Consider the following 27,124-nt stretch of genomic DNA (forward strand, 5'->3'; position numbering starts at 1 on the left):
GCTCTCTGCCTTGTTCAGGAAATGACAACTTTTTTTACTTTTATTTTTATTTCCAAATACATCCGGCGTTTCACACATGAGACTGCGAATTCCACGATAGAGAAGCAATGCAATTCATTCCCACATGATTTACGAAGAGCGGAGTCTCCTAGCGTGCAAATATGGCCTTCATAACACACTCCTTTATCACAATGGACATAAATACCCAAGTACTTTGATGATACACGTGTCGCGGACTGATGAGGCTCTCTCCGTGATGAAGATTTGGTCTGCTACACTGGTTTGGTTACCTGATGTGGTCTTTTGTGCTTCCTCCGGTCTGTTTCCCCAGCAGGTGGCAGGACAGCCTGGTGAGGGACAGCAGGGCGGCCACCATTTTCACCTACTCAGAGCTTCATTCGCCAGCCAACGACTCTTTCTTCTACAGCCAGGCGCGGCCCCATGACAGGTGAAGCTCCACGCAGTGGACTGATGTCCTCCGCCCTCCACTTCCTTTTCCCTCATTAGCATGGCTACTAGTTGCCTCTCTTTTTTTTATATAGAGTCTCTGACCAAGGGCAACAAAACTAACAAAACTGGTGAAAGAAAGAAAGGAAAGAGAGAAAAAAATCTCACTGAAGATGCAAGTTTCTAAAGAAGGCAGTCTGGAAACAATTTTTTTAACTGGTATAGCGCTTGTTATTTGAGTAACCTTAAATAATTTTATTCAGTAGAAATTGAACAACACGCACAATGTAAAAGGTTTTAAGTAATGGATCACTCCTTGATACCACTGGTGCCTTTCAAAATTAAACTTGCACCACACAATTCTATTAGGCTTGCAGTGAAAGACAAGATTTTTTGTTATCTATTTTACATTTCACCTTATCGCATTTTAGTTTATTTAATATTCACTTAAATTTCCTGTTTTCAGTCTCTCTCTCTCTCTCTCTCTCTCTCTCTCTCTCTCTCTCTCTCTCTCTCTCTCTCTCTCTCTCTCTCTCTCTCTCTCTCTCTCTCTCTCTCTCTCTCTCTCTCTCTCTCTCTCTCTCTCTCTCTCTCTCTCTCTCTCTCACTCTCTCTCTTTCAGGTACGTTATTAAGCTTATTAAGTCTTTGCATTGAAAGAATTAAGAGTTTTTATGTAATCCATTTTACATTTCACCTCATCGCATTTTAACACATTTACTATTTACTCTAATCTCCTATCTTTTCAATCTCCCTCTTTTCCTCTTTCTCTTTCAGGTACGTGTGCGAGGCGACAGTGAAGGAGCTCCGGCCTGGCTGGGGACACTCCGCTGACGGCACATTGCTCAAGATTATCAATACAGAGAACTTCCCGCAGCGAATCCGCATGGAAGTCTGCAGGTACTGAATGTGTTTGCCCTCTCCCCTCTCTTCCCTTGCTTCTCATATTCCCTTTTCAATTCCTTTCGTCTATCCATTTTTATTTTTTCTCTTCTATTCTCTTTCTTCCTATCCGACTTCCTTTCTTTCTTTGTTTTCATAAATTGCTTCCCACGTCTCATTTCTTTATTACTTCCTGTGTTCTTATGTTTCTCCATCTTTTTTTCTTTTGGCTATTTTACATCCTTTCTTCTTATTTGACTAGTTCTGTGTGTTCTCTTTTTCTTCCGTTGCTTTTTTTTTTCTTAGCTCCGATTCTGTGTTTTCCTTTCCCTATTTCCTTATGTTATTCCTTAAACATTTCTCGTTTATCTCTCTTACTCTTTCCTCACACTTGTCCTTCATTTATATATATATATATATATATATATATATATATATATATATATATATATATATATATATATATATATATATATATATATATATATATATATATATATATATTTTCTTTTTCTTTTTTTTTAATTAATTAATTTATTTCAGCTCCGTGATTCTCGCGTTGCCAAACATTTCTTTTCCTCTTTTCTCTTGTATCCTTCCCTTCTCTCAACACATTCAAACAAGGGTCTACAGCAAGGTTTAAATTTTCACTATTTATGCTGAAGTCTGTAGTTTATTGCTAATGGAAAGCTCAACCCCGGTTTTCCTTTTTATATTCATAGTTAAGAATTCTATACCACATCGATGAAAAACTGATTTTATAAATAGTTTTCAGTAACGTGTTTTAAGTAAATCACTATATGAACATTATTTTAGTTCATACAACTTGTATCTTCATAGTTTTGAAGTTCATATCACATCGATATAAAGTTACTTGTATAAATAATTTCCAGTAACGTATTCTACCCAAATGACTACATGGATATTATTCTAATTCATACTGTCATCAAAACTTACTGAGGTAGCGGGGCGGTGGGTGACCTGTGTCCCTTCGTGCCGCCACCACTCGCCTCCACCTGCCGTCAACGTTACAGCCTACACAAGATGGCCGCCTTAGATCCACAGGCCCCTGGCGGCGGAGTCTTCCAGGCAGCTTTCAGGGTCCCATCAGGATGTTTTTGTCAAGTCAGGCAACAGACTCCGCTACCAGATACCTCGGGGCTCAGCGGTGGCCCTGCTGAGGAGAGAGAACACTCACAGCAGTCAGTGACAGAAGCTCCGGTCGCTGTATCTACGCCATCCCAGCGATTCACCAGGACCCAAAACTCCGGGCCTGATGCTTTCGGAACTCTGGACGTCAGCTCGGAACCGCAAGCAGCCTTTGGTCAGCACGACAACCAGGGGTTGCAGCACCAGGCGTGGCAGGACCAGGAAGGATCTAAATGGCAGGATTTACACCAGCAGCCACACCACAACCAGCAGCCTCACCACATATACCAACCGGACCAGCAACAGCACCACCAGCACCAGCAGCAGCACCAGAACCAGCAGACCAAGCAGCAGCAGCATCATCAGCACCAGAACCAGCAACATCATTTCCAGGAGCACTCACATCAGCAGCAGCAACACCAGCATCAGGAACATCAACAGCAAAATCAACACCAACAACACCAACACCAGTTGCAACAGACCGAGCCACATCAACGCCATCATCATCAACAACAGCAACCACCATTACCTCCGTCACCTTCATCACCAACACCACCACCTCCACCACCATCACCACCAACACCACTACCACCACCAGTACCAGCACCACATGAACAGCAACAACAACTGTTACTATTGCATCAACAAGAGTCCAGCTCCAAGGGGTCGCTGCATCTGGGGACGTCGACAGTTAGTCCCAATGATTGGCGACCCGTAACTTTCTCCCCCGCTTTCAGGGAATCTCTTGAAACTTCCCCGCACCCTCTGGTCACTTCCTACTTGCAGGTCACTAACATTACTTTCTCGCGCCCTCCTAGCGGAGTGACAAACTTTGAGACTCCTCCCCCGACCATTGGTACAGTCTCGCCGAAAGCTCTGTTCCAAGCCACCAGTCCTATTACCAACCCCACCCTCCCTCCGACCACCACAGCCCTCCACCTCATCACGCCTTCCACACCCCAGGACTCAAGGCTCCTTGGCGACGAAAATGAATTCCTGAATGTAGAATTTCCTCCCCCAACCTTCACTACGGGTCCGGTGACGGACTCCCATCACTCCCATCACCCTCACCAGGGCATCATCGGTGAGCTGAACCACCTGGGAGTAAGGGCTGTTGGGGACAATGTGCAAGTGTCCGAGACTGGAGACAACAACTTCATCCTGACGCTGCAGCAGGTGCGGCAGGATGGGACGCAGGTGCCTCTAGAGCTGCTCATATCTGTTGATGGTCGTCTTATCTCGGCTGCCTCTTCCCTTTCCTCGGACTCGACACACGCAGCGCAGAGGCGACGCGGTCTTGAAGACACCGAAGTGGACCTCCAGCAGCTGCCTCGGACGGTAAAAAGATACGTAAAGGAACTTCGGGGCAAAACTCAACATACCGGAGGCTCTCGCACTCATGACGATGTCCAGGATTCATCAAACTCCTCTGGTAATGTACTTCACTTGGCCTTAAACAACGACACATCAAAGGCCCTAATCCTTAACGCAAAATTAGCTCCTATCAAAGAACGGGGAGAGCAGAGGACGTCCGATTCTCTCCGTGCGTCTGGTGAAGTTGGTCCTCGCAACAGAGACTCTTTCCGCCTTGTCAGCTCGTCTGTGCCTAAGAAGCTCCCGTTTCCTCACCCAGCCAGGATGACCAACGCACCTCGACAGTGGATGCCGCCACCCTCCACGCTGCCTCCTCGATCCTTTAGTGATGCTCTCCAGGATTCAAAATTCATCACCGTCACAACGTCCCCAGAACTTTCCTCCCACCAGATAACCTTTTCTCATCGTGACAACTCTTTCCCGTCCCTCAGCACTCCCTCCTCTCGTTCTGTCCCCACAGCATATCCTCATGGAAGAGAATCAGGTTGGGACATTTCTCAGGCCAGCCAGTCACAGGCCTCACAGTTGAATTCCAAGAAGCACCCTGTACCAGAGGCTCACCGTCTCCCTGCTGACTGGTGGACATCACAACTTTTCTCAGAGCGGCCGCACGTTATACAAAACTATTTCATTAATTTCCAAGACAATCAAAAGAAGGAGAAGGCAGCGAGTGGCTCAAAAATGGTGTCTACCTCTGACGCAGCCGAAGGGGAGTCTCTTACCAGACAGAACTTGGGGCTCGGGCTTCGTGAGAGTTTTGCAAGAGGGCCGCAGAAGCGACCTGCTGCATCGAATAACATCACCCGAAAGACTTCCCTCTCAAGACAGCGCCTCTCTTCCCTCCTGAACTCCACCAGCAACTTATTTGGTGAAAAATCCAACTCACGTACTAATAAAGGTTTCCCGAGGTTTACTTTTCCAATGATAGTTTTGGATAACATGTCTAATGACCGAACAAAGAGGAAGCTAAAGGGCCAAGCAGCACCGGTGTTTTCACTGTCACGACCAAGAAAAAAGACCAGCAACAGGACGATTCGTGATGTTGGCGATTTGGCAAGCAATGTTGAGAATGCGGACACCAAAGTGAAAATTCGCCTTAAGTTTGCAAAGAGCCTCACAGAATCTGGTTACATCATCCCACACAATGAAAGAGTTCTGCAGCCGTCAAGTGTCGGTAGCAGCCTCTACGGTGACGCATCAAAGTCGATTATGACACCCTCGAGAAGCAAACTCCAGTTGACGCTTTCTCCGGTGAGTCCAATACAAACAGCCTGGCGCGGCGTCCATGCTTCATCACGTACCCTCGGTCACACGTCACCATACATCACGACAAACACCCGCAGTTCCGGAAGAAAGGGAGCACAGGTCTGGCTGGCGGACACCATAGATCGCGCGTCCTTCTCGTCCATGGAAATGTCAGAGTCCCAAATTCAACCACAGTGGCGTCCAAGCCTCAGTCAGGGGCAGGAATTTGCTCTCTTGGCGCACCCGGTAACTGGTGACCTGTTGCCCTTCCCTCCCTCTACTGATGTCACGCTACATCCACGACCAATGATAGCCAGTGCAGCCATTGCTCAGGACGTGTTTTCCCCGCACCGCCACTCCCAGATCCACATTCTTGGAAGTCAAGCCCAGCACAGGCCTGTACTTGCTTCTGCCACTAGGCAACCTTCGAGAGTAAGAGAATACATCTTATCTCCGGTGCTTCCCCTAGATGTGGTGATGGCGCATCAGCGCGAGAGGCTGTGGGGGAAATGGTAAAAGGTAATCATTCTTCTCTTGCTTGATTTTTTAAAAGATTGTAGAAGAAGGAGGAGGAGGAGAAGGAGGAATAGGAGGAGGAGGAGGAGGAGGAGGAGAAGGAGAAGTAGAAGGAGGAGGAGAAGGAGGAGGAGGCGTGAAGGATACAAAAAGCGAGATACCAAGAGAAATCACAGAAATATTTGTTGGAACTGAAGGCATGATTCGAGTTGCATTACAGTCGTGATATGCCTCTCCATGCTCATTCTGTTCCGCTTTTCCATGAACTGCGTGGTATGCACATGGTCTACCATGAGTGGTCATGAAGAGTGGGAACTAGCATGAATAATGTATGCTAGTGACGCTCTCGCTCAACAACAACCAAGGGCAAATATATGCGTCAGCAGTGTTTCCTTTCGTGTTATTTTGGAAAGAGTAAAATTTAATGTTAAATACAGCTTACACACACACAGTCTAGACAACACAAATAAAATATCCACCATGAACCTAAATACTGCTTCTCTCTCTCTCTCTCTCTCTCTCTCTCTCTCTCTCTCTCTCTCTCTCTCTCTCTCTCTCGTCTTTAATAAAACATATCTTTTTTTTCCCAACCCTCACTCCTTATTCTCCTCCACACTTCGTGCCCTTTCTTTCTGTCCTTCACTTCACTCTTATTTCCTACCCCATCACATCTAACCTGCCCAGGGTGCGTGTGGCGCTGCTCTCTCTCTCTCTCTCTCTCTCTCTCTCTCTCTCTCTCTCTCTCTCTCTCTCTCTCTCTCTCTCTCTCTCTCTCTCTCTCTCTCTCTCTATTGTTTGTCTTTACTGTCCTAATATATCAGCCAGCAACCTTGATTCGCCTCCGTTTTGCTTTGTTCAGTATTGTTGTAGTTTAGTGGAAACAAAGAAATGTTTTTGTTGTTTTATTCAGGATACGATATGTCATGGTGGTGAATGCCCATGTTTTGTTGTTTCCATGAGTTAAAACAATCGTGAAAGTGTGCAGGTAACTTTTACTTCAACCTCAAGACAAGGCATTGCGTCTCTCTCTCTCTCTCTCTCTCTCTCTCTCTCTCTCTCTCTCTCTCTCTCTCTCTCTCTCTCTCTCTCTCTCTCTCTCTCTCTCTCTTGCTTGGTTCTCCATATCCTCGCTGCCGCATTACGGATAAGGTACCGAAAAATTTGGCTCCATATATTAAATAACGTGTTCCCTGAAGAGCCTTGTCGTGTAGAAAACTACATATAGTACTTATTCAGAAATTCCTTAGGGTGATTGTTCCTTACAGGTTAGGAGTGCAAATGAAAGATTTACCTGATAATCTAATTCATGGTTTTAATCCAATTCCTATAAAAAATTTCATTGCTTACACGAAGGGCTCATGTCGGTCCTGAAGACAAGAACTCTTGGAAACTGGTTTTAGTTAATATTAGATGGTGTTCGAACCAGTTTGAGCAGGGGCAGGTAAGTATGTAAGAGGATCACGTGACACAGCGAGTTCAGCTGACCATTCACTTTATATACACTGAATAGGAAATATCAATTCTTATTTTGCAATAGAAGAAAGGTTCCTAGTAGAGTAAGACATTTCCTACTTTTGGGGTCATTATATATGAAAAACAAACAAACAAGGATCCGTTTCGAGAACTCGAACAGTCTTGCTTCAGTTACCACTGATTACAGAGGCAAAATTTTCTTCGTTATACACTGTTAGTTGGTAAACATTTCCTATACATACCTTCATGATTCCATGAACGTCTTATTGACATTTTATCCGATTTGATAACTGGTTAAATTGACAACCTTGTACCATTTTGCTATAGTTTTGATATTTTGGCATAAACGAAAGTATTCAAATGAACAAGGGGACCCTTCCGGATTAATCCACTATAGCTTATTTAGCGACTGTTTAGATACTTGTCTTGGCAGGGAAGATGGGTCAGTGAGTTGATCCTCCGTAAGGACGAGTCTTTATAAAAATGTAAACCGTTTGTAACACTCCATCAGGGCAGCCATTTCATCTCTTATTATTGTACGGGAACGTGGCGCGTATATGGCATACAGGGTAACGTGATCATGTAATTGCTCTGAAACTACACTGCTTGAATGTGAGTACGTTTGAAATGAACACAGTACGATCATCACTGGGTGCACGTGTGAAGTGTAAACAAGCGGCGTTGAGTTGAAGACAGCTGTCACTGGCCGCTCCCCAGCAACATCATTCTCTCCAGACACGATCAGGTGAGCAATATCATTGTTGTGGCTCCTATTTCACAACTTGTATATGAATTGGCGTATGGAAAGCACAGCAGCACGGCCTCCTCGGCATTGCTACCGCACACCGACCGTTCACTGGTGGCAGAGTGTGGCTGAACGGAACAGCCCACATAGTCACTTGCTGCTTTACCTTTTGACTTTGGGATATAGTCTGGGCAAGTATGGGGACTGTAAAATCGAAGCAAAGGGGAAGATTTACTCTCCTGAATTCACGGAGTAAAATCATTAGTTTTTTTCTTTTTTCTTTTTCATACTTATCTGAGTCAGTTTAGCATAGCCTGAAAAGTGAACGAATTTTTTTTTTGTTCTGGTGAATGAAATCATATATTCTATTACTAAATATGTCATTACCGTCACAAGTCATCCATTATAACTAACCTAACCGGACTGCCACGTTTTACAACTTTGTAACCTAGTCACAGAAAAATACTAATTTTAGTCGCGGCTTTAACGACGTACATAAGGAGGTATGCAGTGTCACTCGGAGGAAAGAAGCTTAGTTTGGCAGACTGAGAAAGGAGTAATCCCGTAATAATGTCATCCCACTGTGACTAGGGTTTATGCTGTGGCAACACATAAAACACGATACGATGACATACAATGACGGTATTTGATTACGAGATGACCTCGTCCTAGCATAATCCAGTGACAAAATGTTGAATAACCCATGGAGATAGAATAGAAGGAGAAGCCAAGGCACGGCAAAAGTGAGGTCGGTCGCGGTGGCTGGCGGCTATCTTTGGATTGGCAAAAGATGCTACCTCCTGTGCCCACTCCTGACTTGACCTGACCTTACAACACCTGACTATGCACGAGATTGTGATCCCACTCTGGCTGCTCTGTTCGCCACAGCATTCATTCAGTATACAAGATGGGAGATGGACAGCGCAGCATCAAACATAGCTATGGTAAATAATCTTGGGTGTAGTTTTGTGTTTGGGCACATTGAATCAGCTTTCAGACACCCAGTGACAGAAACACCAGTGTGTGTGCTTTCAGATCCTACTTGTGAAGAACTATTTTGGTGATAAGGTGCTAGTTGATGCAAATGGAAGTGGGACTTCATTGAAAGAGTGCATGAACCTCAAGAATACGAACTGCTTCATTTAGGGAATAAACTTAGAGCTGCACATGTTGCGCGGAGAAGGATAAAAAGGAAAATTAATTATCAGCACAGCTGCCCAGTGGATCAGTCGCTAATTCATTGAGATTTTGTGTGCAGGAACAAACAAGTAATTATGAGGGATGTGAAGCAACTATATACTTCATTATGATGTTAACATTGTTATGATGTTTAACACTGTTTTTGACATATTAATTTCAAGGAATTTGATTGAAAAAAAGGCTACAAGTCTCTTATTCAGAAGGAAAATTCCGATAGGTGAATGATTTTTTAATGAAAGCAGAAGCATATGTCCGCTCCCCTAAATTACCTGATGGATCGCTGATTCCGAAGACAAATCGCACAGGCTTTCTAGGATTTCTTTTTTGCAGTGTCCAAATCCTACATTATAATCTAATTGTACCTCATGGTTTCCACTTAAGTTTTCAGTGACATATAAGTTGTCATGACCACATTGAGCTGTTTCTTGGGAAAGTAAGACATTTGAGGGGAATGCTATAACAATCCCCACAGTTAAACAGTTTTCTGCTGCCTATAAGGAGTTGTTGGTCTATGATAATACTGTAGACATCACGAGTGGTAACTGCGTGCCCTTGGAATATGTACCAATACTAACAGTACCTAGCTAGCGAAATTTGGCCGGAACACTCGAGCGGGAGGTAACTGCACTCCAGCGTTTTTTTTTTTCGTTAGTCAGGAGGGAGGAAGGGGTTGTGAGGTCGAAATGAAGGACAAATTAGTTAAATCTAGAAAGGTAACTAGCTCGGAGAAGGTGAAAAATAGCTTAAGTGTTTACTGCACAAATTGTAGAAGTATTTTGAATAAAATAGACTTGCTTAGAGGAATGGCGTGTGGAGAACCTTGATGTCATTGCTTTAACAGAAACTTGGTTAGATGTGTCAGGAAAAGTATTTAATCCAGAGGTTAAGATAGATGGTTATACACTGTTCTATAAAGACAGGGAAAACAGGAGAGAAGGAGGTATCGGGTTATACATTAGGGACACATTACAGTGTTGTATTAAGAGTAGAATTAAAACAGATAGCAAACCAGAGTCGATATGGGTAGATATTAAGGAAGGATCACAGTCAGTAGTACTGGGAGTAGTGTACAGGCCACCGAACAGTACAAAGGAAATTGACACCTCACTATAACAGGAAATAAATAGACAGGCATGTACAGTCAGGTATGCGTGGTAGGAGATTTTAATTTTAGGAATATCGTCTGGAGCCTGATGGTGGCTAACAGGGAAGCAGAGGAATTTCTTAAGGTAATTCGGGATAATTTTTTGAAACAGGAAATCGTAGGACCCAAAAGGGGGAACAATATTCTAGATTTAATTCTAACTGTCATGGAGGAAGCAGTCACGCAAGTAGAGGTTGGAGGACGGCTAGGTAACAGTGACATTGGAAAATAAGGTACAAATTAAAATGGGAGGAAACATTTAGAAACAAAAACCCAAGTAAAATACCTAATTTTAGGAGAGCAGACTTTGAGGGATTAATAAGGTACCTCCAAGGAATTGACTGGCAACGGATGCAGGTTGAGGTTAGGTCCGGGACGGATTTGAAAAAGATAAGGCAGAATGAGAGAGGTGAGGTGAGGTGTGAGGGTGTAGGACAAGAGGATGGGTCGGAGAGAGAGAGAGAGGGAGAGATATGTATGAGTATGTTGAAGGGTCAAGCCATGCTGAGATGGGAGAGGTGAGGTCGAGGCAAGTAGATGAGAGAGTGGAGAGGATGGAAGGGGCCAAGATGAGATAAAGTGCATACAGGACAATTAGCAAACATCCTGTATAGAGCAATAAAATCACGGAAAAATCACCCTAAATGGATGACTGTTAGCTCAAACCAGTATATAGGGGAGGAAGAGAAGTATATATATATATATATATATATATATATATATATATATATATATATATATATATATATATATATATATATATATATATATATTTATTTATTTATTTATATATATATATATAAGTATATAAAGGCATGGGAAGAGGTTTTAAGGTCACAATATAATTAATTAATTAGAACAGTCATTAAGTTAACGAGGAAAGTTAAAAACAATTATGAATTTAAGGTAGCCAGCCAGGCGAAGACGGGCCCCACGGGATTTTATCAGGTATATAGGATGAAACAATAGGTCCGTTAAAGGCAGCAGATGGGGAGCTGATTAGTTCTGGGGAGGAGATTAGTAAAATTCTGAATGAGTGTTTTTTAACTGTCTTCACCCAGGAAAACATGCAGGATATGCCGAATAGTGAACAGATGGTTAGAGCAGATGAGAATGAGAAGCTGACTTATATTATTAATATAACTAAAGAGATAGTGGAACAGGAGATAGATAGGCTAAAAAAGTTCAAGACACCAGTACCAGATGAAATATATCTCAGAGTACTTAAGGAATACAGAGAGGTTATTATTAGTGATCCGTTAGTTTTTGTCTTTAGGGAATCACTTGAGTCAGGTGAGATACCAGTAATGTGGAGGCAGGCTAATGTAGTACCCATCTCTAAGAAAGGAGATAAAACTTTAACGTCTAATTATAGACCTGTCAGCTTAACTTCTGTTGTAGGTAGAATAATGGAGTCAATAATAGCGAAGAACATTAGGGAGCAAACGTAACTTTATAAATCAGTCACAGCATGGCTTCACGAAGGGGAACTTATTAAGTTTTTACAGTAAAGTGTACGAGGCAGCAGATAATGGTGATAGTTATGACATCTTATATCTGGAACTCAGTAAAGCGTTTGACAAGGTACCCCATGAGAGGCTCCTGAGAAAGGTTAGGGCACATGGGATAGATGGGAAGGTGTTAGGCTGGATAAGGTCATGGCTAAGCGACAGGAGACAGAGAGTCGTAATAAAATGCTCTAAATCCGAGTGGGGTCATGTAATTAGTGGGGTGCCACAGCGATCAGTATTAGGACCACTGTTCTTTTTAATATATGTCAATGACTTGGGTAGTGGGATTAGCAGTGATGTTAGTAAATTTGCGGACGACACGAAGATAGGTAGATTAATTAGGTCAGAATCGGATGTCATCGCCTTACAGGCAGATTTAGATAGGATGAACGAATGGACGGACAAATGGCAAATGCAGTTTAATATCAACAAATGCAAACTACTTAGCGTAGGTAGAGGAAACCCCACATAGTAGGTACACAATAAACAACGAAACTCTGGTAGGTTCAGGGTACGAAAAAGATTTAGGAGTTATAGTTAGCTCTGAACGGAAGCCGGACATTTTGGCCACGGACGTTCTGGCCACGGATGTTCTGGCCACGAAATCATCATCTGAGGACGTTTTGGCCACGGGACAAAATGTGAAGAAAACAAAAATATTCTTTAATGCAATATATTTAAAATGTTGAGCATTTCTTCACAGTATATTATTATAATTTATAATAATTTATAATTGCACAGTACTGTGGACTTTAGTTCCCACCAGACTGTTCTTCACCTCAGTCATAAACTTCACAAACTACCAACTGCTTCACAGCTCAAAACAACCTGAAACAAAGCTCAAACAGTCCTTTTTGTTTCAGTATGTCTCAAAAGGACTGAAGCAGCACCATATAGCAGTAAAAAGCATATGTTCAAAACAAACTGAAGCTTCACTCAGTCTCGAAATCACTGTAAAGCAGTAAAGGCTGTGTGTGTGTGTGTGTGTGAAGCTTCACTCAGTCTCAAATCACTGTAGAGCAGTACCATATGACTACTGAATTTTTGCGCGCGGCATCCAATTAAAACTTAAAACCATGAATTTTAAGTAAAAAAAAAAAAAAAAAAAAAAAAAAAAAATATATATATATATATATATATATATATATATATATATATATATATATATATATATATATATATATATATATATATATATATATATATATATGGCGCGAATTATAAGGAAAAGTACCGTACATTCAAAAGATAAATAAATTTTCCGTGGCCAAAACGTCCTAATTTGTTGGCCAATGGCCAAAACGTCTGTGGCCAAAGCGACCGTGGCCAAAATGTCCTACACTCGCTCTGAACTCCGTCTAGGAAAGCAATGCATAGAGGCCAGAAACAGGGCAAATAGGGTATTAGGATTAATATTTAGGAGTGCTGAAATGAGAAAGCCCGAAGTAATATTAAAGTTACATTAAGCGCTGGTCAGACCTCATCTAGACTACGCTGTGCAGTTCTGGTCCCCGCATTACAGGTAGGACATAGGTCTATTAAAATCAGTATAAAGGAGAATAACTAAAAGGGTACAGGGGATGAGGAGTATTCCTTACGAGGCGAGATTGAAGCTGTTAAATTTACATTCTTTAGAGTGACGTAGGTTAGGAGGGGACCTGATAGAAGTCCAAGTGGTATAAGGGTTATAACAAGGGGGATGTAAGCAAAATTCTTAGGATTAGCAACCGGGACAGAACAAGAAATAACGGGTTCAAGCTTGAAAAATTTAGGTTTAAGAAAGAGATAGGAAGAAATTGGTTCTCAAATAGAGTGGCAGATGAATGGAACGGACTCAGTAATCAAGTTGTTAGTGCTAAGACATGAGGCAGCTTTAAAAGAAGATTAGACGGATTTACGGATGGGGATGATAGCTGGAAATAGGTTGGTATATTTCATACAGGGACTGCCACGTGTAAGCCTGGTGTTTTTTTGCAGCTTCCCTTATTTCTTATGTTCTTATGTTCTGATGATCCAATGACTCATGATTCTCTGAAAATAATAAACAACTCTCTTGTGAAAAACTGATTTACAAGTGAAATAAGTGAAGTACATGGAGATAGTACGGAGAAAAATTATTACCTGTATATTCCCACTGTTTCACACCTATCAGTGCTTCAACAAATTTGTTGTCCACACTCCCGGCTTCGTGGTGTAGTCTTAAAAAAAAAAAGTCTGCGTTGCGAGGCCTGCATTGACGCTTTAACCCTGAAAAACGTTACCGCCTCTTCCATCCACTCCCTCGTCAATCTCAAGAGCAAAGGGAGATCAGTACCCCAATAGATGATATGATAGACATTTGTGTGACAAGTGAGAAACTTTTCAGAGAATTTATGGTCACCACGCAATCTTCACGTTTTAGACTGAGAGTGTGGCAAGTGTCGTCTTACAGACATGTGACAGCAGAGACAGATTCTTTGATCTTACCAATCATATGTACGACACAGAGCCGCACGTAAATCACTTACACTTATTAACTGAAGCAGTTGCCAAAAAGTATATATAAATCGTATGTGACTACAGAGGAAAACAGATCACTGCCATGTTACAAGAAAAATCTGAATTAGGAGTTGCCAAATATACACGAAACTAATTCGCTTCACTGGCCAATCTCTCTCTCTCTCTCTCTCTCTCTCTCTCTCTCTCTCTCCACGTGCATAACATTAATTTAAATATAAAAATTTTCTGACGTATAATTTAACTTATACTAGTGTATTACTTGTTTATGTCAAATAAAAGTTCAAATAAAATAGCACATGTGGGTAATATTCTCCTAGCATCTGTTGAAAATACCACACTCCGCAGTGTGACGGACGAGCTTTTGCCAATCATGGGCCGGCCTGTCAAACCTCTCAGTGGTGAAGCGCGCGTCTGTTAGGGCCTCTCCTCTTATTTCACCTCCTTAAAATGGCTGGTTACCAGTTTGATGAGATAACATTCATAATTACGTACATTCGTTATATACATTCCAAAGCTGTACAAGAGAGTCATTAAGGATCACAGTCATTATATTAAGTCATTGCTGAAAACAATGATAATAGAAAACGGAGCTGCGATGAAAGTGCAGACTTGGAAGCGTACTTCTGGCCATAACTAAGACATCAGTGCAGCTCCCACACCACCACGCTGCCACGTTACCAAGCATCCACCTCGGGTCAACGGCACTTCCTGTCGCGTGGTGATGCTTAGTCCCATGTCGAGTTGTCAGGCTTGACTTTACTGTATCATGCAGCAGCTGTTGGGTCTTGGCTCGGACAGTTGTCGAGATGAAGTTTAGAGACAGGAAACATGTTTTCATCTTCCTCTGTTTCCTCGTGGTTCCGTAAAGAGATCAAGTTGTATTTTAGAGACAGGGAATTCGTGTCTCCTCTCCGTTTATATAAGAGGAGATAGACAGGAAATACTACGTGTGTATCTCATCTCCTTTCATGTGAGAAAGTATTAATAGAATTTGTGACGCATCTCGTGAAAATACGAACAGTGTGGTCTGTAAATGTAAAATACATCTTTAATCTGTTAACTATATTTTCAAATGCACCAGAAGACTTTTGGCGACAATACTACATTAGCAGTTTTCTTGATATTTGATTTGAAATCTTTAACGTTATCTTTTGATCTATACATTTGGCCTTTGATATTGTCTTCTTTAACTGGTAATGACAATAGAAGATCATTTACTTCCTTTAATCAGTATTTAAAGATGATTCCAAACACTAGAAGATTTTAACAACTATCACTAATTTCCTTTGAAATTAAACTCTAAACGCGCACCAGCAATTTTACAATGCTTCAGGTGCCTTAACAATTCACGGTTAAATTACATAATGGAATGTGGCTCGGGTAATGTTCAGTGGGCAATGCATGTCCTTGTTGGGGGAGGGCAAGCCTGTGAGGGATGACGGAGCGAAGCGGGCCTGAGGTGTGACCCCGCTGCTGCTGACATGAACATCAGAGCAGCGCGTCACGGGGCGGCCTCTCAAGGTCGTGGAAAGTTAAATACTGTTCACGCAGACACACACACACACACACACACACACACACATACACACACACACTCTCTCTCTGTCTCTCATTTGTGAACTGAAATCTAAATCTATTTGACAGATTGTTTAGCAAAGACAGGACAATATAACACAATCTCTCGGATATATTTAAAACTTTATTTCGTCCTTATATATATCAATGAATGTTTCTCAGAGATTACGGACTGAAAAAGAAAATGGCCACTCACGTCAGCGGAATTCAGTAGGAAAAGATAAGTACAGACATCTTTTGTTTTATTTACGTATTATCATTTTTCGTTAAGTATATGAAAGCATGAAAATGCCGGTCAACACTGTTATGTATCACGAGGCCACATAGACTAAGATCAAATATTTTTTTCCGTCTATTTATGATCTGCGAGGAACGACCATCCCTATAAGTTCATGAATAAGGGGTGAGGAGATTTGGTAGCAGGGATACTTATACATAACAGTGACTCTAGTATTACATGGTGTTTAAATCCTACCAGGTCCATTCAAAAAGCTCTCTGTCTCCTCCAAATAACGTCACAAGAGAAATATAGTTTACACAATTTTTTCAAAAAGTACTTAATTACGACACTGGATTCTTGTTTTGTCCACTTTGATATTTTCTCTTGTTTAGTGATTTCCATTGGATGACACCTGCAATGTAAAAGATGAGTTTTTTTTTCTTTTCCCGTATACACTTACAAAAGATGTAGTGTTTATGCAGTAATATTAAAAAGAAGACCGTTTGGTGAACGTATTTCCCTTGGCGCATATCAGGGAGAGGCTCAGTCCTGGTCACAAGTCGAGTCATACTTACTTTATCTACTTGTAGCGTTTTCCCTTAAACTGATGTCTTCAGGTCTTAGAGTATATCAGTTGCCAAGTTTACTATAGAAACTGTCAGCAAATTACTAGCCTCTGATTGCGGTCCCGCCACACCAGACGAGTAACATGCTCCGCGCCTCCCTCACCTGTCATCACGCTCACCACGACTATTTCCTCCATGCTGTCCCGTTTGCTTGGTCACGGGGTCATCATCTCCCCTCAGAGTGCCCAGCCGTCTAAATCTTCAACATCCCCTCATTGTCTATGTGATTCAGTGAAAAGAATCGTCGTTTTGTCCTTAGCATTGGGGATTTTTTTTTTTTTTTTTTTTGTGTGTGTGTGTGTGTGTGTGTGTGTGCTGCTGTACCATAAGAGACAGGCACAAATTTTACACTCATCTGCAGCACAGGCATCGGGTGCATGGACAGATATAGTATTTGATGATGGTTTCATGCTTTATGGTTACTATAAACAAAGGTCTGGACATTGTTGCTTCCAATGAATAAATTCTGCGGATGGTAAAGTTTTAGGGATCTCAGGTAAATGTTTTAATAAATATTTAGGTTCATTAATAAACTATAAAACTCTGAGAGGCGAACATACTGGCATACAGACTGGCTAATATAAAAATAGTACATGTGACAAGATTGATATTCATACACAAAGCGTACATACAGAAAGACAGTGACAGAAGTACTGACATACAAACAGACAAAGCAACACAAACATGGATACAGAATGACAGACAGACAAGGACGCACCGTCACCTCCAGGCCACACATTCACGTCGTGCATGGCCCCCACACAGGAAGCGTCGGTGTGGGGTCTTCACGCATAGTACTGGAAACGACAGTACGAGGAAACATGTTGTTCCTGGCGGTAATGGGGACATTAGGTCCTCAGGGGCTCAGGCTGCACTAGTCTGCCCCAGAAAAGCGGCACGCCGGACACCACGTCCTGGATGGAAAAGATTCCTGGTTGATTGACAATAAAGGTCCTAGAGGTACCCATACGGTTGAATTCTGAGCCAGAAGCGGCGGCGGCCTTTGTGCCTTCCTCAGAGACTTCGATGACGGTCTCGTGCACTACATCGTCCACCCACACAGGCAGCGTCGTCAGGCGGGAGAAGTTCGCTGCGGCGGGATTGAACATGGACCCCATGTGCAGTTTCTTGAGCGTGTCTCGCAGGCTTGATTTGAAGGAAAGGCGCATTCGAGGCAGCCACACCCTCATCTCCAGAGGAGTCATTTTGGCAATGAGGGAGTTGATTTTCTCGGCGGTCAGCTCCTGCTCCAGTGCCTCCAGATTGGCTGTAGCCTGACCTTTGGGCAGAATGATGTACATGGCCTGCCGGCCACCTTTGTAGGGGAAGGCGGCCATGTGGGCCTCCAGCTCAGGGATGTTGATGTAGTTCAGAGTAAATGTCCCGCTCATCATGGGTACCTGAACTTTTCCTGCGCCAGTATCGAACTCCCTGTCCTTGGTCATCATGGGGTCGAAGGGCGTGAGCCACTTGCCGTTGAAGAAGACGGTGTTCACGGCAACAAAGGTGGTGAGAGGATCGAGTGGCTGCGTGAAGAGATTGGGGATCATACCACTTGTGGATTCATTCACCCAATTGTTGATGGTTTCCGTGGACGCCACAGAAGAGTTGTGGAAGTCGAGCGTGGTGACTACACTGTTGTAGTGGGTGCGAGCCTTTTGGGTGAAGTCGTATATGATGCCCGCGCCTCTCTGCAGAAAGAGGCCGTTGGCTACGTTGAGGGTAACATCAGGTCCGTCACTGGAGAGATCTTCCATCAACCTTTGAAATCCCAGATGGACATCACTCTCGGAGTGAGTGTCTTCGAAGCGGAGACCACGCCGAAGCTCCCTGTGAGTGTGGCCCGCGGATCCTATCATGAGGACAGAGAGGAGGGCGCTAATACTGAGGGGCGATATAACCACATTGCCTGGTTTCTGCAGCTCCAGCGAGACATCTAGGCCAAGCTGTAAGACGCACAAACATTTAGATTTGCTGCCTCGGCTCCAAAAGGTTAATTTGAGTGTAACTTTTATCACATCGTAGTTGGTTTACAATAAGCCTAGTCTCACCTCTTGAATCTTGTCCCCGAGCGTAGTCTGGTGTGATCCCCTCGAAGCGGGGAGGCTCGCCGGGAAGCTCAGGAGTTCCGGCATCGCCAGACAGGCTGTGGCCACCGCCAGTAGTACCAGGGCACGCATGCTGTGGGATTATACTTATTACCTTTGTGATGACTAGGACGTCCATGTCATGTCGTGTAGCACAGGTTTTGTGAAAAAGTAAAAGCAATGGCAATAATGATAGCATTAGCAATTAATGTAATAATGATAATAATGATAATAATAATAATGGTAATGATGTCAATATTAATGATAATAACAATAAAATATTAACATTATTAATAATAATAATAATAATAATAATAATAATAATAATAATAATAATAATAATAATAAATAATCGTAATAATAATAATAGTAATAATAATAATAATAATAATAATAATAATAATAGAAATAAAGATATTATTAATGATAATAATAGTAACAATAATAATAACAGTAATAATATTATGCTAGTCGTGGAAGCACAAGTGTAAGACAAGAAAGATATTCTCGTCTGTCAGAATTAAGGGAAATATGTGGCATGCTTACAGCATGCCACATATTTTCCTTAATTTTGACTGTAAGCATGCCACATATGTGGCATGCTTACAGCCTGTTTATTGCAAAGGCTGGAGAAGTGTACAGGCAGGCTGAACACTACACCAGACCCATGACAGTGTACACTTTCATATTCACGCAGGAGGGACGTCCTGGCACATCACCTTGCTCTCTCCGGAGGACAACGCAACACAATGCACTAAGCCTCTGGTATTTGCAAGCTTTAGGGGCTAGTCTTACGACAGACGTTTACAATAAATAGTGACACTGAATAAAGGTAGGAATGCTTTGAATCAGATAATAACAATAGACGTCATCGCATTGCACCAACCTGATGGCGTCACAGATGAACGTAAAAAACACACAGGCAACCACGAATGTCACTGTCTACAGCTGGGAATGCTGCTGCTGATGTTGCTGCTGGTGTGGTAATAGTATTCTATTAACCCAGCATGTTGTGGAGTCACGGGGTGGGAGAGAAGTGACTGTGAACTAAGATCACTGTGACGGCTGTCCCGTTAATGTACTGGAGTTGTCAAATCCCCACTCACTGCAGCGGTGAGAGCAATACTGCTGCAGTTTACCTCAACGCTCCTTTAAATCTGTATAAAGTGTGCGTCACAGCAGGGAAGGAATGGATTCACTCATGGGAACTCCAGAGTTGCCAGCTGGCGACTGACGGAAAAATTGTGACTGTGCCCGTGTTTACTTGTGAAAAGGTTGCCTGAGCTGTGCAGACGGCATTTGGCATCTACACCTGTGCCTCATAAACGCATGTTTGCCTGATCAAGTCTACTATAATATTAAGAGTTCTCTAAAGTCTGACTGTTTTTGTTTTCTACAACGTGACTATAAGTGATGGACATAAGGCATTAATGCCAACGCGATGCGCACAGCGGCAGTCTGTCGTAGTACACAACATCGTGGAAAACCCCAGTGACGTCAAGCTCCCCTCCTGTCTCGTCTCTTCTCTCCTCCTCCTCTACGCTCCTCTGCCTTCCACCTTCCCTCCATCCCTCTCGCCTGGCCTGAAGTGGTGCACCGGTTTGATTGGTTTCTGCGCAGAACTTGGGCGCCCCCTAAGTCTTGGCCAGACGAGGGAATGAACCGTGCCTGGGGAAGTACCTGAACGTGCCCCACGCCACTAACACCAAGGCAATAGAAAATGGGAGGATGTTTCGGTATTGTGTGTCACACAAACACACACACACACACACACACACACACACACACTCTCTCTTTCTCTCTCTCTCTCTCTCTCTCTCTCTCTCTCTGATTGTCAAAATGTCTTTTTGTGTCGCGATAAGCATTTCGACTTCACAGTTTTTTTTGGGGGGGGGATTGGGCACTGGCCAAAAGGGAGAGAGAGAGAGAGAGAGAGAGAGAGAGAGAGAGAGAGAGAGAGAGAGAGAGAGAGAGAGAGAGAGAGAGAGAGAATAGGAACAGTTAGGTGCCTATCGTAAAGAGCCACATCGATTTCCCGAAACTGCTGTATCATAGCGTAGAACTACGGGAATGGGAACCTGAGGGAATTGGAAGAATTAGGCAGACAGATTATTATTATTATTATTATTATTATTATTATTATTATTATTATTATTATTATTATTATTATTATTCTCGTTAAGTTTATGAAAGGATGAACATGCCGGTGATCACTTTTGTATCCGGAAGCTACATTGACTCTGATCAACTCATTGTTTTCCCTTTTATTTATAATCTACAGCAGGGAACGGTCATGTCCACGTAAACAGTTCACTCAGGGAAGCCACAGAACGCCTGATTTCTGATTCTAAAATTTCTGACTGGGGCAGAGCAAACTTGGTATTGTTCACTGCCTCAAAGACTCAATTCCTCCATCTATCAACTCGACACAACCTTCCAGACAACTATCCCCTCTTCTTCAATAACACTTAACTGACCTCTTCTGTACTGAACATCCTCGGTCTGTCCTTTTCTTATAATCTAAACTGGAAACTTCACATCTCATCTCTAGCTAAAACAGCTTCTATGAAATTAGGTGTTCTGAGACGTCATCGCCAATTTTTCTCACCCCCCCGGCTGCTAACTCTGTACAAGGGCCTTATCCGTCCATGTATGAAGTATGCTTCACATGTCTGGGGCGGGGGTTTCCACTCATACCGCTCTTTTAGACAAGGTGGAATCAAAAGCTTTTCGTCTCATTAACTCCTCTTCTCTAACTGACTGTTTTCAGCTTCTTTCTCATCGCCGCAGTGTTGCATCTCTAGCTATCTTCTACCGCTGTTTTCATGCTAACTGCTCTTCTGATCTTGCTAACTGCATGCCTCCTCCTTTTCTCGCGGCCTCGCTGCACAAGACTTTCTTCTTTCACTCATATTCTGTCCACCTCTCTAATGCAAAAGTTAACCAGTATTACTCCCTGCCTGCTTCTGTATTTCCACCTTCCTATGACTTGAACTCCTTCAAGAAGGAGGTTTCAAGATACTTATCCTTAAATTTTTGACTACTGCTTCAGACCCTATTCGGGGACCGGCATCTCAGTGGGCTTTTTTTTATTTATTTTTTATTAGATTTATGTTGCCCTTGGACGGTGTCCCTCCTACATAAAAAAAAAAAAAAAAGAAAAGTGCTTATGAATAAGGGGTGCCAGACTTACCACTGGGTCCACTGATATACATATACTAGTGGCCCCAGTACCAATGTCCCACATCAAAGAATACGTGCTACAATTTGATCCGTCACTCTCCGTTATGCAATAAGTTGCTAAAGAAGCTCACTATGTCTAAATGTATTTAACCGTGTACTATTATTAATGCGTTATAACTAATAACGATAAAATGGGCATCTATTCTTTTTTTCTCTTAATGGATAACAATCTACACAAAAGTTGTGCAAATAGAGTGAGTTTTAATCCTCTTTACGTTCAAAAGAGGAAACTGAAGCAAGCAACGATAACCTGGTTAGGGCGTTGCCTTGGTGGCGTCAGGAGTGGAGGAGGTGAGGGTGGGCTTGACTGGTAAGTAGTTTTACACGGTGTTTGAGTCTTACCAGCGTCATTCAGAAAGCTCTCTGTCTCACCCAGAAAACATCACAAGAGAAATACAGTTCATAAATTATTTTCAAAGGTATCCAACTACGACACTGGCTTCTTGTTTTGTCCACTTTGATATTTTCTCTTGTTTAGTGATTCTCATTGGGTTATACAGGCAATGTAAGAATGATAAAACAGTTTTTTCTGTATACCTGTACAAAGACTGTAGTGTTTGTGGTGACATAAAAAAGAAAGGCGTGTGGCGGACGAGTGTCCCTTGGTGGATATCAGGGAGAGGCACAGTCGTGGTACTGTACTTCATCTGTGTGTAACGTTCAAGAATGATTGCGGTTCCGCCACACCGGGCGAGCATTTCTGTGCCACGCCTCCCTCGCTCAGGAACTGTTACCTCCTGTCGTCACGTTCGTCTGTGCTATTTCCTCCCCGCAGTTCAGTTTGCTTGCTCACGCGGTCATCACCCCCTATCAGGCTACCAAGGCTACCCTGCGTTCTGAGTCTTCAGCATCACTGCATCGTATATGTGATTCAAAGAACATAAAAACACAAGTAAGTAAGGGAAGCTGGAAGAAGACACCAGGCCTACACATGGCAATCCCTGTATGATATATGCCTACCTATTTCCGCTATTGTCCCCATCAATAGATTTACCTAATCTTCTTTTAAGGCTCCCTAATGACGCAGCACTAACAACTTGATTACTAAATCCGTTCCATTCATCTACCACTCTATTTAAGAACCATTTCCTTCCTATCTCTTTCTTGACCCTAAATTTTTCAAGCTTGAACCCATTATTTCTTGTTCTTTCGTGATTGCTGATCCTGATAATTTTGCTTACGTCCCCCTTCTTATAACTCCTAGACAACTTAAAGACTTCTATCAGGTCCCTTCTGTCTAAGAAATGTAAATTTAATAGCTTCAATCTCGCTTCGTAAGGAATACCCCTCATCCCCTGTATCCTTTTCAGTCATTTTCCTTTGTACTTATTCTAAAAGACCTGTAATCTGGGGACCAGAACTGCACAGCATAGTCTAGATGAGGTCTGACCAGCACCAAATGTCACTTTAATATTACTTCGGGACTTCTACTTTTAACACTCCAGAAAATTAATCTTAATACCCGATTTGTCCTATTTCTGGCCTCTACGAATTTCTTTCTTAGACGGAGATCAGAGCTAACTATAACTCCTAAATATTTTTCGTTCCCTGAACTTACCAGAGCTTCGTTGTTTATTGTGTACCTACTTTGTAGGTTTCTTCTATACCTTCTCTAAGTACTTTGCATTTGTTAATGTCAAACTGCATTTGTCATCTGTCTGTCCATTCGTTTATCCAATTCAAATCTGCCTGCAAGGCGATGGCATCCGAATCTGGCCTAACAGAATCGTCGTTTTTTTTTTTTTTTTTTTTTTTTTAGAATTGGGAAGGATTATTTTGCAGTTTTGTGTGTGTGTGTGTGTGTGTGTGTGTGTGTGTGTGTGTGTGTGTGTGTGTTGTCACGCAACATGGGAGTGAACTCTTCTTAACCTGCTGGTCAACTCCAAGAAATGACTTACTTTTAGGTACGACCTGGCAATCCATCTTCCCCTTGGGTCAAGCGTCGTTGTTGCCAGAGGTGGGTCATATTTTGTTTCGTTCTAAAATGGCTTGGGATATGTTTTCATGTTTGCCTTCCATCTTGTGGTATGTTTATAAACTATTTTAGTATTAAGTTAGACTGGTTATCTGCTTGGTTGTCCATGTCAGTATTAAGATGTGTTTGATTTTAAGTATTAGAGTGTATTAGAGTATTTTCTCGTACCAAAATCATTTAGGCGTTGAAGTTGTTAACGCATTCATTTCCCTTCCACCCCAAATATAATTGACCCCCACTGAGATCACACGCTCTCTCTTCGCCTTTCCTTCGTCACGACTACTCATCCTTGTATTCGGCCCAGCGCCTCTTCCACCCTTTCAGGAGACATGAGGCTTCTCCAGGATTTCGTGTAAGATGTATGGTCTTATGAGGATATATGATTGTGTTCATTATTCTTTTCTTTATATAGTATTTGTTGTGGGTGTGTATGTTTTCTTTTTTATGTAGGAGAGACATCGGCCAAGAGCAATAAAATCCTCCCCTCCTCCCAAAAAAAGAGGCTCACTGAGATGCCGGTTCCCGAATAGGGTCCAAAGTGGTAGTCAAAAACTGAAGAATAAGTGTCTTGAAACCTCCCTCTTGAAAGAATTCAAGTCATAAGAAGGTGGAAATACAGAAGCAGGCTGGGAGTTCCAGAGTTATCTTGAAAAAGGGATGAATGATTGAGAATGCTGGTTGGCTCTTGCATTAGAGAGGTGAACAGAATAGGGGTGAGAGAAAGAAGAAAGTCTTGTGCAGCGAGGTCGCGGGAGGAAGGGAGGCATGGAGTTAGCAAGATCAGAAAAGCAGTTAGCATGAAACTAGCGGTAGAAGATAGCAAGAGATGTAACATTGCTGCGATGAGAGAGAAGCTGAAGACAGACAGTTAGAGGAGAGGAGTTGATGAGACGAAAAGTTTTTGATTCCACCCTGTCTAGAAGAGTGGTATGAGTGGAACCCCTCCCCCCCCCAGACATATGAGGCATACTCCATACATGGACGGATAAGGCCCCTGTACAAGATTAGCAAAACAGCGGAGACGTCTCAGAACGCCTAGCTTCATAGAGGCTGTTTTAATTAGAGATGAGATGTGAAGTTTCAAGTTTAGATTATAAGTAAAGGACAGACCAAGGATGTTCAGTAGAGAAGAGAGAGACAGGTGGGTGTCATTGAAGAATAGGGGATAGTTGTCTAGAAGATTGTGTCGAGTTGATAGATGGAGGAATTGAGTTTCTGAAACACTGAAGTTTGCTCTGCCCCAAACAGAAATTTTAGAGAGATCAGAAGTCAGACGTTCTGAGGCTTACCTGTGTGATCTGTTTACTTCCAGAAGGGTTGGACGTCCACGAAAAGATGGAAAAGTTCAGGGTGGTATCATCAACATAGGAGTGGATAGGACAAGAACTTTGGTTTAGAAGATCATTGATGAATAATAAGAAGAGAGTGGGTGACAGGACAGAATCCTGAGGAACACCACTGTTAATAGATTTAGAAGAACAGTGATATCTACCACAGCAGCAACAAAATGGTCAGAAAGGAAACTTGAGATGAAGTTACAGGGAGAAGGATGGAAGCCATAGGAGGGTACTTTGGAAAGGAAAGCTTTGTGCCAGACTCTATCAAAAGCTTTTGATATGTCTAGGGCAACAGCAAAAGTTTCACCAAATCTCTAAAAGAGGATGACCAGGACTCTGTAGGGAAAGCCAGAAGATCACCAGTAGAGCGGCCTTGGCAGAACCCATACTGGCGATCAGATAGAAGGTTGTGAAGTGATAGATGCTTAAAAATCTTTCTGTTGAAGATAGATTAAAAAAACTTTAGATAGGCAGGGAATTAAAGCAACAGAACGGTAGTTTGAGAGATTAGAACGGTTACCCTTTTTTAGAAACAGGCTGAGTGTAGGCAAACTTCCAGCGAGAAGGAAAGGTAGATGTTGACAGACAGAGTTGAAAGAGTTTGACTAGGCAAGGTGCAAACACGGAGGCACAGTTTCGGAGAACAATAGGAGGACCCCCCCAATCAGGTCCATAAGTCTTCCGTTTTAGGCCAGCGAGGGCATGGAAAACACCATTGCGAAGAATTTTAATAAGTATTATGAAGTAGTCAGAGGATAGAGGAGAGGGAGGAACAAACCCCGAATCACATAAGGTAGAGTTTTTATTAAAGGTTTGAGCGAAGAGTTCAGCTTTAAAGATAGATGTGATAGCAGTGGTGCCATCTAGTTGAAATAAAGGAGAGAAAGAAGCAGAAGTAAAGTTACTGGAAAATTGTTTGGCTAGGTGCCAGAAGTCACGAGGGGAGTTAGATCTTGAAAGATTTTGACACTTTCTATGAATGAAGGAGTTTTTGGCTAGTTGGAACAAACTTGGCATGTTTCTGGGCAGAAATATAAAGTGCATGAGATTCTGGTGATGGAAGGCTCAAGTACCTTTTGTGGGCCACCTCTCTATCATGCATAACATTAGAACAGGCTGTGTTAAACCAAGGTTTGGAAGCTTTAGGTCGAAAAAAAAGAGTGAGAAATGTACGCTTCCATGCCAGTCACTATCACCTCTGTTGTTGCGCTCGGTACACAGAGACGCGTCTCTGACACGGAAGCAGTAGCCATTCCAAGGAAAATCAGCAAAATATCACCTCAGGTCCCCCCAACTAACAGAGGCAAAACGCTAGAGGCACCTCCGCTTAGAGGGATCATGAGGAGGGATTGGGGCAATAGGACAAGACACAGATGTGAGACTGTAATCGGAGGAGCCCAACGGAAAAGGTAGGGTAACAGCATAAGCAGGATTAGAGGTTAAGAAAAGGTCAAGAATGTTGAGCGTATCTCTAAGACGGTCAGGAATACGAGTAGGGTGTTACATCAATTGCTCTAGGTCGTGGAGGATAGCAAATTTGAAGGCTAGTTCACCAGGATGGTCAGTTAAGGGAGAGGAAAGCCAAAGCTGGTGGTGAACATTGAAGTCTTCAAGAATGGAGATCTCCATTCTTCTCCGCAGAAGGGAAGAGAGAATGTGCTCCATTTTGGAAGTTAAGTAGTCAAAGAATTTTTATAGTCAGAGGAGTTGGGCGAGAGGTATACAGCACACATAAATTTAGTTTGAGAGTGACACTGTAGTCGTAGCCAGATGGTGGAAAACTCTGAAGTTTCAAGAGCGGGGGCACGAGAGCAGATTAAGTCGTTGCGCACATAGACACAACATCCAGCTTTGGATTGAAAATGAGGATAAAGAAA

At 42.6% G+C, this 27,124-nt stretch overlaps 2 protein-coding genes across 3 annotated transcripts in view; one reads left to right on the forward strand and one right to left on the reverse strand.

The window, feature by feature from the left end:
- The window catches only part of LOC135116071 (uncharacterized), a 39,025-nt gene extending 33,413 nt beyond the window's left edge, over positions 1–5,612 (forward strand). The window contains exons 10-12 of the mRNA XM_064033282.1: positions 332–448; positions 1,224–1,346; positions 2,294–5,612. Of these exons, the coding sequence (XP_063889352.1) occupies positions 332–448; positions 1,224–1,346; positions 2,294–5,612 (3,559 nt within the window). The remainder of the gene's footprint in view (positions 1–331; positions 449–1,223; positions 1,347–2,293) is intronic.
- An 11,391-nt stretch (positions 5,613–17,003) lies between these two features.
- Positions 17,004–19,931, reverse strand: LOC135116206 (leukocyte elastase inhibitor-like). 2 transcript variants are annotated; one of them, XM_064033548.1, is made up of 3 exons: positions 19,579–19,931; positions 18,657–18,786; positions 17,004–18,551 (listed from the first exon to the last, which is right to left on the reverse strand). In XM_064033548.1, the coding sequence occupies exons 2-3, from the start codon at positions 18,783–18,785 to the stop codon at positions 17,454–17,456; spliced, it is 1,227 nt and encodes a 408-aa protein (XP_063889618.1). In that variant the 5' UTR covers position 18,786; positions 19,579–19,931; the 3' UTR covers positions 17,004–17,453. The 2 variants fall into 2 exon arrangements, with proteins under 2 accessions (XP_063889618.1, XP_063889619.1); XM_064033549.1 differs by lacking the exon at positions 19,579–19,931 and having other exon boundaries at positions 17,004–18,457; positions 18,657–18,784.
- Positions 19,932–27,124: the final 7,193 nt, after the last annotated feature.

This window comes from Scylla paramamosain, chromosome 30 (assembly GCF_035594125.1).
Source record: "Scylla paramamosain isolate STU-SP2022 chromosome 30, ASM3559412v1, whole genome shotgun sequence".
NCBI classification, from domain to species: domain Eukaryota; kingdom Metazoa; phylum Arthropoda; class Malacostraca; order Decapoda; family Portunidae; genus Scylla; species Scylla paramamosain.

Bases quoted from the DNA above. Each gene is read 5' to 3' on its own strand.
- LOC135116206 (XM_064033548.1), bottom strand. From the start codon at position 18,785: ATGCGTGCCCTGGTACTACTGGCGGTGGCCACAGCCTGTCTGGCGATG. The intron at 18,552-18,656 runs GTGAGACTAGGC...TGCGTCTTACAG, and splicing joins TCGGGGACAAGATTCAAGAG to CTTGGCCTAGATGTCTCGCT.